Here is a 13,628-nt window from a genome sequence, read left to right on the forward strand (position 1 = left end):
CTGTGTGAAATTGCCCTCATGAGCTTGGGAAGTGCTAGTTAGGTATTTTTCCTCCTGAACCACCAAAATTACCTCAGTCAGTCTTTGGCTCTAGGAGGATGTTTGAATCCTTTGGTTTCTTGGTTCCACTGATTCTCTCTCCTTGTACCAGGGTATATCTATTTCACAGCAGGTCTACAAAGAGGTGTCAGGACAGGTGGTTCTGTAAATGTTACAAGCTCTCCTAAGGTGAACTGCTACGACAGACCTCATGGGATGCCTCTAACTGGCCCTGCAGAACACACTGGTACCAAGTTAATGGCTGTGTTGCAAATCTTGCCACATGAGTCCTCTTAGTACCCAAAAGCTCTTTAGATAATTTCCACTGGCCCTTCAGGTTCTCTGTCTGTCACATCAGCCATGTGGAGTTTTCCAGATAGAAACTCTTCAACAAGGTGTCCAAGTGTGTAATTGGAAGAGGTTCTTTACTCCTGATACAGGTCATAATCCCTGCTATGGAAACCAATGCATTGGCACTCATAAACTGATAAAGGTTTGTAATTCTTGTAAGAATCCTAAACTGTATGTCCCCTGCAAAAATAAAGAAAAATTAAACCTCTAGTGGATAGCTTTAAAACTATCCATTCAAATGCCTTTTAAGCCTAAAAAACCCTAAACTGTAATTATATGTGGGGTTTGCAGTGCTGGCCGGGTAAATTGGTGTGTGCCTGTGTATATTTTTGCCACTACTGAAATGGCTTGAGCAGTTATTATCAAACAATCTTTCAGTTTAATGATAGTTATCATTTCAAAGTCCAAGGCAGAATCAATTTGGTTTTAAATGAAAGTTGACTTCAAAAGCAGGCATTAAGTAGAAATTCTGAATTCATGGTACTGAAAACTCTTAATAGATTATGTAGCTTGTTTATAGTTTCTATAGCTTATTTGCTACAGTATTTTTAGGGAAAATTTATGTTCATTGCACTTCCCCTGACTTGAGTTTTCTTCATGTTACTACCACTAGTTTCACCACATCTGATTGAAGCATATTTATGTTAATATTTCAATATGAAATAAAATCTCTCTCCCTAAAATCAACAGTATTATCTCATGTAGGTTGATATGATTTTTTTTTCCCCCATCTGAAATTATAGACAAATAAAAACCCTTTACAAAATATTTTGACAAGAGTTGCTGAATTCTTTTCCTCTTCTTTTTGGGTCCTGATTCTAAAATGAGATGCACAAAGAGAAGAGGAGGTGGACTGGCTGATATTATTCATGCAGGGATCTGAAGAATGTGACTTTAGCATGGAAGTGGCTTTAAACTTGGGCCTGAGATGTGCTGAAATTATCTCCTTGCTCATTGGATAGTCAGTTTCTGAGAGAAAAATAACAGAGAGGAGATCAATGGCATCTCATCTAGCTTGACGTATAAGAGAGTTATTATCTTCAGGTGAATATAAACATAAGAAGAAGCCCTCGAAGCACATCCAGCCCTTCTCTGGCTCTTTGTGACTGTGGTAGCAGTTATGAAAGCCAGGGATTTATTTTTCACTTGTAAATGTATGGTAGGAAAACTTAAGAGAGTGAGAGATGAGTCATTATGGGTTCAGGAGTTTCTTCCCAGAGTTTGAAATAAACTTCTAGCAGCTGAGACCTTCAGCCTGGAGAATGAGTCTTGAATTTGAAATGCCCAAATCTTTTGCCTTTTAATGCATCAGATCCTTTTCACTGCCTATACATGTGAGTTGGTCACAAAGGGCATGGTTCTTACCCTGGTTGTCACTTGTCATAGAGTACAGTGATTCACTGGTAAAACCAGGGATTTTGCCAGTTTTAGGGTCTTCAACAGTGTGTCCCAATTTACCTTGTCATTTGTCTTTTCATCCAGCAGTCTGATAGCTGAAAAGTCAGTATTAAAGACTTCTACAGTCTTCTTATACACTTCTATGTTGTTTTCCCATTAAAATTATTCTTGTACTTTGTTGTTCTTGCATATTTAGAAAGCTTGTTTGCTTTTCGCAGATGTACATTGATTTTTGTAGTCCTCGATCTTGCTTTTGGTGTTACTAATTTAATACATTCATACCAGTAATTGTTTTCATAAATTCTTCAGGTGAAGCTGGCACATGAAACCTGTGTTTCAAAAATCTCAAAACTTCATCTGTGCAAATGGGCAAGGTGTATGGAAATAGTGTAGACCCTCACCTCCTGTCTGAACTTTGTCTCTGTGGGACACGTTTGGTCTCAGTTCAGATGGTTTTGGTTGGGTTGTCAGATCATAATTTTGTATAGAATTGCAGTTAAGTTATTCTGTATTTGTTGAGTATCTATGTTGGCAAGTAAATAAAGTAGAGATGACATCTTTAGGGGCATTTTCAACTTGGATATTATGTTCAACATATTACAGATATTAAATGTGAATGTTAGGCAAGAGTTTGCCATAGCTCTGTGTCTTTTGTGCCTTGGAAATCACAACCCCCTTTGCTATTCGTAGAGAATCAAAACAATAGCAGCTGGTTTTCCTTTCTATCTCGTGCTTGAGCTTTCTTAGGAAGCAGTCATTTCAGGCATTTAAAGACACCCAGGCGGGATTAGTGGTGTCACAAGTCACAGGACTGACTGAAGAAGGCTGCATGCACAAAGTCTAAGCAACTTACACAGTGAGCAAGCTGCATCACAGCTCCACAGCAGGCGTTTGTCACTGCAAGCAAACAATGCGCTCTGGACCTCTCTGTGCTGTTAAGGGCAGCCACAAACACCTTCTTTACTGGAAGCTGTGAAACGTTCTTGGATGTGCCAGCCTTAACATCTCTGGCTGTGGGTCCTTTTGAACCACCTTCCACTACAAGTGGTTCATTTTTCATGGGAACGGGGCGCATATTCAGCATTTTGCCAAGACAGACTCCAAGAGGTCGAGTGGTGTAAGTGATCTTGAAAATGGTTTATACTAAACCTGCACTTTGTCTTGTGGTCTGGCAAGGAAAGAGGCTTACTTGTTTTCATGATTGTTTTCCTGGTTTGGCCAAAGATTTCTAGAAGGAAGGAGCTGCATCTAAAGTGAGTTTTCTGCTCTTGTTTTGAACTGCTTTAATGTTTCATTCAAACATTTCAGGAGATGTTTCATTTTTCTCTACAAGCATGATAAGATTGATTACTGTACAGGGATTGATCCTCACTTGTTGAAAATGCAGTCGATTATAGATTCACATGCAAATTTTGCAGAAATACAAGAAGTTTTAGTCTCCACGAGGGTAGACCATGAAGAAAGTTTTGCACAGCCTAAAACCAGCATGGTTTTTAGCGTGTGGAAAACATACTGAAGTTATCATGTTGGAATAGGGCCCTTTATGGGGACATTCCAAATAGCATCATATCTTTGGCTGCTTTATCCTGCTCAATACAATAATATGATCAAAGAAAGTTGATGATTAAATTGTGTGATAGGGCAAACAATTAGAGGGATTCGTTTGGTTTTTGATTAGTAATTATATTGTTTCTCTTTTTGCAATCATGTTCAAAACAGCTGGCCTTCCCTAGCCAAAAGATGCATCCTCTGAATTGTCAGGCACTAGGAGTGGAGCTTTTCCTGTCGCCCTGAGGTTGTGTTTCGGGCTGTGATCCCAAAAGCATGTCTCTGAAGGGTAATTAACAGCACAGCTGAGGATGATAGCAGTTGGCCCCAGGCTGGTACATCCTTATCAGAAGAAATGCATACAGTAGTATGGGATGTAAAGCATGAGTATTTGTTTGCACAGAGAACATCATTCATCCAGTGCAATCAGTCCCCTTTCTAATAAAGAAGATACAATTGGAAAATTTTAATAGTGATTTAGTTAAAAGGTAGCAGGGAAATACAAGGGATTAGAGCCTCTTGGAGGACTGATGAAGAGTCTCCCCATGACAGTGATGTGGCTGGCTTATTTCATGTGGTCCAGACACTGCTGTTAATTGGCTGCTGTAGTTTATTTGGAATAAAATTTTGTTGCTTACCAAGTGAGGGTAACACATTTACTTGGAGGAAAATTCTAAATTAGCATAGGAGCAAAATCTAAGAAATGCCAAGGTCCTCCCATTTCCAGCGTCATGCTTAGTGCCCATCAGAGTTAAGCTTTCCTGCAAAAAAATTGCCAGTGGCTGCAGTAAGCCCACTATTATCAAAAATAAGCAAAAATGTTATCACCCATTTCCTCAGATCACCTCATGCTGTTGCAAGACTCTTTGTTGAGCACATTTCCAAATGGAAGTAACATAAGTTCATCCCTTAAAATGAGGTCATTGCCTCTCCCCACAACAAATGTTAGGCATGGTTAGCATCTTTTTGTTGGGACTCAAGCCAGAATGCATCCTGCTCTGGCACAATGGGAACCTGCTGGGGGTTTCCCTTCACAACAGCTACTGTTAAAGATGGAGTGAAAAACAAAACCCTGCTCCCAATGTGAAAAAAGACTGGATTTTTAATCTGAAAAAGAGGCCACTGTAAGCAGAACACAAAGGAAAGAGAGATGAGCATAATAAAATACCACCAATATGGGAGGAGGCCTGTGCACGTTAAAAATAATGGCTTTGCACTTTCAAGGGTTCACTCAATAATAGGTATTCTCTGTCTTCTTAAGGGACCCTCTGTAGTGCAATGGAAAAACAGGCCAGACCCTGGATTGACAGTGCAAATTTTCTAATAGTTTTCATCTTTAGCCATGATAAATAGTCTCTTACTTCGCTGGAAGCACTTGAAGAAAAAGAGTGAATATGTATTTGCTAGCGTGAGTCAGCATCAGCATTTTCTGGAGGCTTAAGGTAATATCCAAGTGACTTAGGAGTTAGTCTTTGCTGCAATAGAAATATTTTAAACTGTTGTAGCTTTTCCTCAAAATGGGGAAGCAGTTCTCAGGTCCCTGTGCACCACAGAGTCTTCATCTTGTGGCGGGACTAGGGGACCATAAGGTAAAGAAAGGTTGGCAAACAGAGTGCTGCTGCCAGCACAGCTTATGCAGCCTCAGCCCTTTCCTGAGATGTCCCTGGGACGAAGGCTGTTGAAAATGAGCTGCAGACTGGAAAACCTGTTGTGTGCTGCAGGCAGCCTGCAGTCTGCAAGCCCATCAGCCTGCTGTACATTAGAGAAGGGGCTTTTTTATAGCATCGTACATTAAAGGGAAATACACAAATCTAAAAGAAATACACATTGCATAAAACCTGCCTTCAGTAGCCAGTCATCTTCATTTGCACATTTCTTAAAACTAGAAACAGTCCCTTTTTCTTCCAAGAAAATATAGGGAGAGAGGGGAGAAATCATTCCATCTGTGAAGAAAAAGTTTGATTTTATGTATTCATCAGTACTGGTACTCCCATAAACCCACTGTTTATTAAATATTCTCTGAATAACCATTCCAGAGCTAAATGCTGTGCACGGGATCTGAAGTTTGTCTCTCCAAGAATTAAAACACTTGTAAGAATCTTGATTTTTAATTTTAATCTGCATCTAGAATTTGAAAAGGTAGCAGCCACAGGAAGCCCATGAGGGAGCAGGGAAAGGCTTTGGGGACACAGCCTGACAACAGGGATCCAGTGCAAATGCACAGGAAGGGCTTCAATCTTTGTGGCTGACTGCAAGAGCATCTAAGATTCAGGGTGCTTTGATTGCATGTCCCATGCCTGTTGTTCTCTTGATATTTGTTAAGACCACGGAGAATCAAAAGCCAATTTTCATCTTCATTTCATATTTGGATTGATTACAAAAGAAGAGGAAGGGATCTGAACAGGCTGCAAGCATCCAGAATGCTTCTCAGGAATATTGAAGTTTAATTAGTATTGAAGAATAAAGGCATTGGGTCTGGTGGGGGAATGTCCTTATTTTCCAACACCAGCTGGTTTGGAAGGTGGCAATGGGCATGTGGAGAAGAACTGCCCACAGAGAGGAGCACATGGGTGTGCTGGGCGATGGCTGGAAACCCAAAACCCTTTTCCCCCCTACTGTGGCTGTTAATGCACTTCATATAGCAGGTCCTTTATCAGTCTTTGAGATGGGCTTCCAGGAATGATGGCAATCCAGAAAAATAATTATTAACATTATTCTTACACTTCATTGATCTTTAAAATCCTCCAGTGATTTGAGCCTAGCTCTGGTGCTGTTTCTGACTGTAACGCTGAGGCAATTTACAGGCTCTAGCAGGGACTCCAAGATGCTCTTTTTTGAACAAAACAGTGCCAATTGCACATAACGTTTTTCTACTCTACTGAGCTATTTAAAAACAAAAAACCAAACCCAACAAATTTAGGCTTAAAATACAAATGTAAAGTTGGGAAATTTGGGGTTCAGAAACATAAAAGTTGTGGATTGATGTTTTTGATCAATTCCTTTGGTTTTGGATGGAGAGTGTTCATTGGTTCTCCAGGTTTTGGAAGTTTACCCCTTAGCAGGGGTACTCAAGACATTTTGCAGGGCAGAAGGTGGCTTGAAAGTCTCTCCTCTATCTGAGCAGGTCTGAAGTCATGCCTTAGTTATAGGGAAAGTGGAAGCTGGCAATGATGCTTTTAGAGAGGCTGAAACTGCTTTTGGTTTCCAACAATGTTGTCCCTGTTTTCCCTCTAGTGTTACTGCTTGTTTCTGCTTATGGCAGAGGTGGAAATGGATGGAGAGAATCCCAGAAACTCTGCTGAGCTTCTTGCACAATTGTACACCCTTAGTCTGTTACCCCTCTGTGCAAATCTCAAAGCTCCTGTGCATGGTGGCCCAGAATGGGTGAGCTAACCCCATCTGAGGGCTTTGGACCTTCAGCCAAGGCCAGAAAAAAAAGGTTTTCCCCTTTCTCAAAGCACAGGGATGTGTTCCACTCTGGCTGCTAAGGCAATTCATGCACTTTCACAGATTGGCTCACATCACGTTCAAGTAACTGGAAACCAGTAAGGTGGAAACTGGAAGTGCCAGCTCAGACCAGCTGAACCGAGGGAGGGTTTGGGTCATCGCCAGCGTGCTGTTAAAGGCAGCTTCTCTGAGTGCTTCCCAGTTGCTGGTGTCATGCCTGCATGTGTCAGTGCTGCTTTTCTTGCACAGTGCCCTTGTGCTTGAGCACTAGGAGTCCAGGCTGAAAGGTGAATGGGATGCTGGGCCCAGCACCACACTGACCCCACTGCTCGGATGGCAGCCTGGCTGCTGGTGTCAGTGGCGTGTCTGGACACTTTTAGCTGTTTTGGAGTGAGTTTTGAGGGATGGCTAGCAAAGGAGGACTTGCTGTTAGCTTGAGGGATTTCAGGAGTGGATTTGTGCACCACTTAACAGCACCTGAGATAGCTTGGTTTGAGACATTTTTATTTTGCCTCAAGGCTGGGACTGTGACCTGAAGTTTATCCTTCCTCCTGTTAGTGACCAAGTGCTTCCAAGAGTCCTTAAGTCTTCCAAGAATCCTTAAGTCCAAAAGTCATGCCCAACTCTGTAAAAGACACAGACATTGCTCTCCCTCCACAGTGAAACTGTAGTTAGTGATTAACGTGATTATCAGCTATTTATTGCTCCTTGTGCCTCTCCCCCTGCATTTTGTTTGAGCAGATTGGATTAGGATGTGTCTGCGGACGAGCAGCGTTCCTTGTCTGGTGTGTATTAATGCGCCTGGCGGAATCTGATTTTCCAGAGCGAGCGGCTCTGGCACATCCCTTCCCCACCCAGGAGCAGCTGTAAACAGCTGATGTTAATTCTGTCCCCCTGCTGACTGTGCCAAACAGAGATGCCATTGCCCTCTGACAAAAAGGCTCCCGCTCTATTGAGTCCTCCCTCATACCTTTAGTAATGCTGATAAAATGCTGACCTGTTTTTTACCCCAGTGACTGCTGTTGCTAAGCATTGAGAATATGACCTGTCTCCTGTAATAATCTGCATTGCACAACTCAGATGATCTCCCAAATGAAAGCAGCTCTCAAGGCAGCTTTTCTTCCCCATGGTCTTTACAGTTACGACCGTGTACTTTGCAGCAGCACCTTGTTTTTGGTGAAGCTTAACCAAACACCAGTATTTGGGGGCTGTTTTGTTGGAAGGACGTTGCAGAAGCTGGTTCGTGATGATCAGTGTGGCATGCTTGGAAAAGAGCGATAAAGAGCAGGGAAGAATGTAAGCTGGTGACTTGTCACTGCAAAGTGGAATGCCAAGTGTGCAAAACTCGGGAGAAAACAGGGAGTTCATAAGTATTGGTTCGTAAGTAATGGTCCTCTTCGTAGAAGTGAGATCTTGTTGTAGTGGAAGTACTGCTAAAATGGCCTTGTAGCTTGTATGGGTACAAGGAGAAAAGCAGATTTCCTACACACTTACCATTTCAGTGTTGTCGAGCCCAAGATTGCTTCATCCTGCCCATGAAGGTGGCTCCCCATGGGCTTGGAGCAATGCTTGAACACAACATCCAGTTTGCAGTGGCTGTATCGACAGGAGAGGAGACTCTACAGCAAATCCAGAAATTTGGAATTAAAATATATATATTTATATTTGAGCAACAGATAAGTAACTGAGCTTTGGTGCCAGGGTGCTTTGTATTTCTCTTAGCACTCACAACCGTTATTGTTTAGTCTAAAGGTAGTTGTTGCATTCTTTCAGAAATGTGAAAAGATCACAATGTGCTGGTAGCTGCAATGATGTAAGCCTGGGATGAAATGATACTGAGAGCGAAAGAACCCAGACAATTCCTGCTATACCAATCTAGAAGAGGGCACAAAAAATGTGTTGACTGCCCAACATGCCAGGGAAAGCTGTGGCACAGATAAAATCAAAGATTATGTGATTTGTCCCTCTTGAAAGCTAACCCAGTTCATTCCATTTGCTCCAAGGCAGGATCAGCATTATCTAAACTGTCCTCCGTGGATATTTGCATAACTTGTTAAAACCCTCTGGGGATGGGACTTGCTCTCAGTGATTCCTTCCTGACTTAACCAACATTTCTGCTGTCCTTACGTTCAAAGCTGAAGTCATCATGAAGTAAATTTCCATAGCTATCTTTAATGCGAAGTCTGACAAAAAGGAAAATGCAGTTTATGTAATGGCACTGTACCTAGAGATTTCTGGCTTCTTCACTGAATGTAGACAGATGTTGTCAATAAAATGTGCTGTAAAATGAAGGATGGAGAAAATAAACCAAAATGTTAGCAGACATGAGATTTTGAAATGTGTTCATTTGTAGCACTATGGGGTTTTTAATTCCACTAATCCAGTCCTTCAAGGTTGAGTATTCTGATTTTTTTTTTTAAATCTCTCATGTTAGTTCTCACAGTACTGGTCAGCTCTGTTCAGCTTGGACATTGAAAGTGGTGTGGCACCTTTGGAAAGAGCAGTGTGGTTTCCATGCAGGCCAGTGCTGAGCTTCCCCCTGTTTGTGTGCCATGCTGGGTGCCAGATGTGTCCCTGGCTGCTGGCCTTGCGTGTGAGACAGTGCTCCATAATTCATATTCATGAGTGAAGTCGAGCCTCGTGCTGCCTGCTCGAGATTTGACCCACATTTGATAAGGTGGTTTGGGATCTTTGTGTCTAGTTAAGTGGATGTACAATATATTGTATCATTAATAATTCCTTTGCCACCAAAATGTGTTTTTATACTGTGCCTTAATTTCTAATGGGACTTTTCTTTTTTTCTTGTAGTCTGACACAAATGCAAGTTACCTGAGAGCAGCTCGAGCTGGCAACTTGGAAAAAGCTCTTGACTACTTAAAAAATGGAGTGGACATCAACATTTCAAATCAGGTTGAAAAATATTTTGGTCAAATTTTCTGGATAAATACCTTTCTCACTGTTGCTCAAATTTCTCTTTATATTTGAACTTCATGTCAAAGATAACTTTGTGGCTTTTGATGAACCATGTTTACATATCTTATCCAATGAAAACTTTTTATTTTAACCCTTTACTCAGACACCATTTCACTTGCACCTGGAGAATGTGCTGTTCAACCTTATCTTTCATTCTATTTGTATTGCATTAGATCATGGAACAGTACACAGAGCTTGAGACCCCAGAGCCAGTATATCTTGACTTAATTCTTACTCTGTCCTTATAATCTAGCTCTTGTAAAGTTTACCTAAGTGTAGCTTTTTGTAAACAGTCCTCTCAGTGGGATAATAATTATTTGTCACCTCTTTGCTTGGTAAGCTGGAAAACCTTTGGTAATCCTTCTAATTGCTTTTCTTTTTCCCCTTCCTTTTTTAAATCAGAATGGGTTGAATGCTCTCCATCTCGCTTCCAAAGAAGGGCATGTAGAAGTTGTCTCTGAGCTCATCCAGCGAGGTGCCAGTGTGGATGCGGCCACAAAGGTCAGTCAGGCCTATCTGGTTGTTCCCTTGTTCACGCTGCTGGCCTGGGCACAAGGTGTTGGCCAAGTGATTACAGACTGTGCTGCAGCAGTAATTGCCCATTTTCCACTGCTAGGGCGGGGTTTCAATAATTGTTTAATAAAAACAATGATAGCAGATGATAGTAAATGTCACAGATTGCTAGGGAGGAGATTTCCTGAACAAACTGTGTATTCCTGTTTTGGTTTCTGTCCATGCCATGTCTTCTAGAATAACACACCCATTAGAAGTATTCAGTTTAAGAGTATTTTGTTGCAAGAAATACTATATTCTAAAGTGGGAGATGTTCTTGATTGTACTGTTATGTATTCATGCTCAGGTTTTGTACCCTTTTCAAGTGTCACTGTCTCTAATTCCAGAAAGGAAACACAGCATTGCACATAGCATCCCTCGCTGGACAAGCAGAAGTCGTCAAAGTGTTGGTCACGAATCGGGCCAATGTCAATGCACAGTCTCAGGTACAGTCGTATGTCCCTGTACCAGCAACTTTGCTGACATTAAAATTGTTCTCCTCCTAGAAACTCCGATATTAGCAAGTATATTTGGTAGATCTTACTGTGTTAATGTTGGGTCTTGAAAGTAGGGTTGATAGTCAGTGAGATGAACCTCAGATCTGCCCTAGGAGTGTCCTACAAGCTGCTCCTTGTCAGAGCTGGAAGAGACGGTGATAGAACAGGAGAGGGGGAGAGAACGTTTTCAAAGGATCCTGTTTCACGTAATTCACTGTCTCAGGCTTAATTGAACCCATCCCCTTTCCTTGCACAAGGAGGTACTGCAGGCATATGCAGAGCTTGTAGGTTTGGTTCAAGTCCTTCGAATGAGCGTTTAGGTCAACTATAGAGAATTTGAAATACGAGAAAACAGCGCTGGTGCTACAAGCACAGCAGTAAAACAAAACAGAGAATCACTGGCTCAAACAATGCATAAACTACAGATTGTTGAAAGTCAGGCAGCTGTGCCAGCAGTGTCCTGCAAGCCACCCTGTTCCTGTTCTCCCTGTTCAGGGGCTGGCAGGCAGTGTCAGAGAAGAGACAGTCTTCTCATCTGGCCTAGGATTACCATTTTTCTGTATTATAAAGATGTGGGCATGAAAATAAATGTTTGTTTAAAAAAACTACATTTTAAAGGAGGAGGGTGGGATTTTTTATTGGTCTCTCAAATAATAGGAACAAAAAATAACGGGATCTGTTTCAAGAAGTTAGTTAGTTAGTTGTGGTCTATATTTCATGGGTTTTTCACCTAAATGAAAGAAATAAATGACTCAGTTCTTCTTTCTTACTCTTTTATACTAGCTTGATACAGCAATATTTGGAACCATATAACTTAACTTTAAAGAGAACAACAACAACAACAAAAAGTATTTTTAGGTAAAATCTCCCATGGCTGTTAAAAAGTAAAACAAAGCAGAAATATTAACTGTGCTTTTCCTGTTAAAGAAATTAAGATGGAATTGACAGAATCTTTTCTGCTTGTGTTTGAGAACTTGTGTATTCAACCCTGAAACTAAAAATAATCTGAGATTGTAAACATCTTATATAACTGCATTGTCCATACACCCTAAGGTTTTGCCACATGTTACTCTTACTTTGCTAACGTAAAAGAATTAAAGATTTGTTTCTCCCCCACCCCATGATGGAGGCCTTTGAAGTCTTTACTTGGAACACCCATGTAACACATCTTCTGGCCATTCCACATCAATACCTGGCCGTGAGATGTCCCAGCTGGGGTTCGTCTTTGGAGGAGGTGCCTGGTGCTCCCTGTTATCAAACTGCCCCTGGACCAGCTTTGTCTGTGGTATTGAGCTTCCCTTGAGCTTTTTCTCCTCTTTCCTTGGAGGTAACAGCTCTTCCATGCTAACAGTGCCAGTGTTAGGCCTTCTTCAACCAAATCTTCCTGCCTGTAAAAAAAACCAAAAAGCAAACCATAAATTTGTGCTGAGTCTGAATTTTACACTTCTTCTAAGGGCTATTTATTACTACTGAAGACAAAATGCTTTTTTCAGACTTGTGGCTTTCTGGCAATTCCAGCCTCTTTGTAAAGAGAAAAGAAAATGTAAAATATGGGGTGGAAAGATGTTTAAAACTCTACAAAATTTGACATAGGAGAAAAGGTTCTGCTCTGCCTCCAAATGCTAATAATATTTGGTCCTGAGAACTTCTGCCTATTAATTGTTTTATGAAACTAGCAGTTAGGTGGTGTTTCCTACTTCCTTTCTAACAGCAAAAGTTTGAAACATAAAAAAAAAATCAATCTTTATTTCTAGCTGAGTTAGTAAATAGATACAGAGTATGCCATGAAATGATGAGGACAAATGCCAGACTGCTGTAATAACTTGTAGTGTGACATATGAGGTACCTTAGCAAGTGCTTCCTGGCTTCTTTTCTTTTTAATTAAGTACAATTTTGACTGTATGGTGACTGAAGTGTTCAACCTCTGTCCTGGAGAGTGCATTAACATATTGCTAGCCTTGGGCTTGGGCTCTGTGAGCCCTTCAACCCCTGCTTTGTGCTTGTAGCGATGCTTTCTTGAAGAGAGATCAAAATATCAAAGTCCTGGAACAGCAGCAGGCCCTGCTGCCTGTGCAGGCCTTGTAAACATGTGGCTTCACAGCTGCTCGGTGTCTCGCTGGTGGTAAAGTTCCTCTTGGATCAAACATCCGTTTCCTCTGCAGCTGTCCTTTGTTGCGACCTCCTCTTTGTCCCTGCTGCCAGCGTGGCCGCGTGCTTGGCCTCGGGTCACCTGTGCTCTCCTGTGCCCGGTGCTGGATGTGTGCCCTGCCCCTCTGCCCTGCTGCTCTGACTGTCAGATGTCTCTCAGCTGTTCCCACTGCGCTCCTACAGCTCAGCCCAATTTCACTGCCATAGGTCTGAAGCTGTGGTCTCCCTACCTCTCACCAGAGCCCAGTTTTTTGTTTGATGTAAATATGTGGCCAAACTTCCCTCAGCTCATCTTTTTTCAGCCCCATTGTTCTTTTGCAAAATCTAGGTCACTATCCTGTCTAACTGTGGCAGAGATTTCAGAAATTCTTAGAACAATAGGTAAAAAATACATTGCTTTAATATTAATCCCAAAAAATTCTATTTCTGACAGGCTGTGACCTGTTTACAATTAAGGTAAAGACAGAAGCATTGACTGTAAGAGGAAGGCATTCACCAATGAATGAGTTAAACTCTGTAGCTTCTAATACTTGTATTGCATTGATAGAAATCACTCACATAAGCATAATTTGAGAGATGCTCTAATGTGGTCAGGAACACTGATAAACCTCTGTCTCAAACTGCTGAGAACCAACGATCCTCACATCTCCTGGTGCCTGAAATATGAAGTAGCTC

General features: G+C 41.5%; 1 protein-coding gene across 2 annotated transcripts in view; it reads left to right on the top strand.

Moving 5' to 3' along the window:
- ANK3 (ankyrin 3) overlaps positions 1-13,628 on the top strand; it is a gene marked incomplete at its 5' end in the record, with an annotated part of 290,725 nt that overhangs the window by 141,283 nt on the left and 135,814 nt on the right. For both annotated transcript variants that reach the window (XM_082286216.1, XM_082286215.1), the window contains 3 exons: positions 9,592-9,693; positions 10,159-10,257; positions 10,656-10,754. In XM_082286216.1, coding sequence (XP_082142342.1) covers positions 9,592-9,693; positions 10,159-10,257; positions 10,656-10,754 — 300 coding nt within the window. The remainder of the gene's footprint in view (positions 1-9,591; positions 9,694-10,158; positions 10,258-10,655; positions 10,755-13,628) is intronic.

Source organism: Coloeus monedula (assembly GCF_965178545.1).
Source record: "Coloeus monedula genome assembly, chromosome: 8".
Taxonomy (NCBI): Eukaryota; Metazoa; Chordata; class Aves; order Passeriformes; family Corvidae; genus Coloeus; species Coloeus monedula.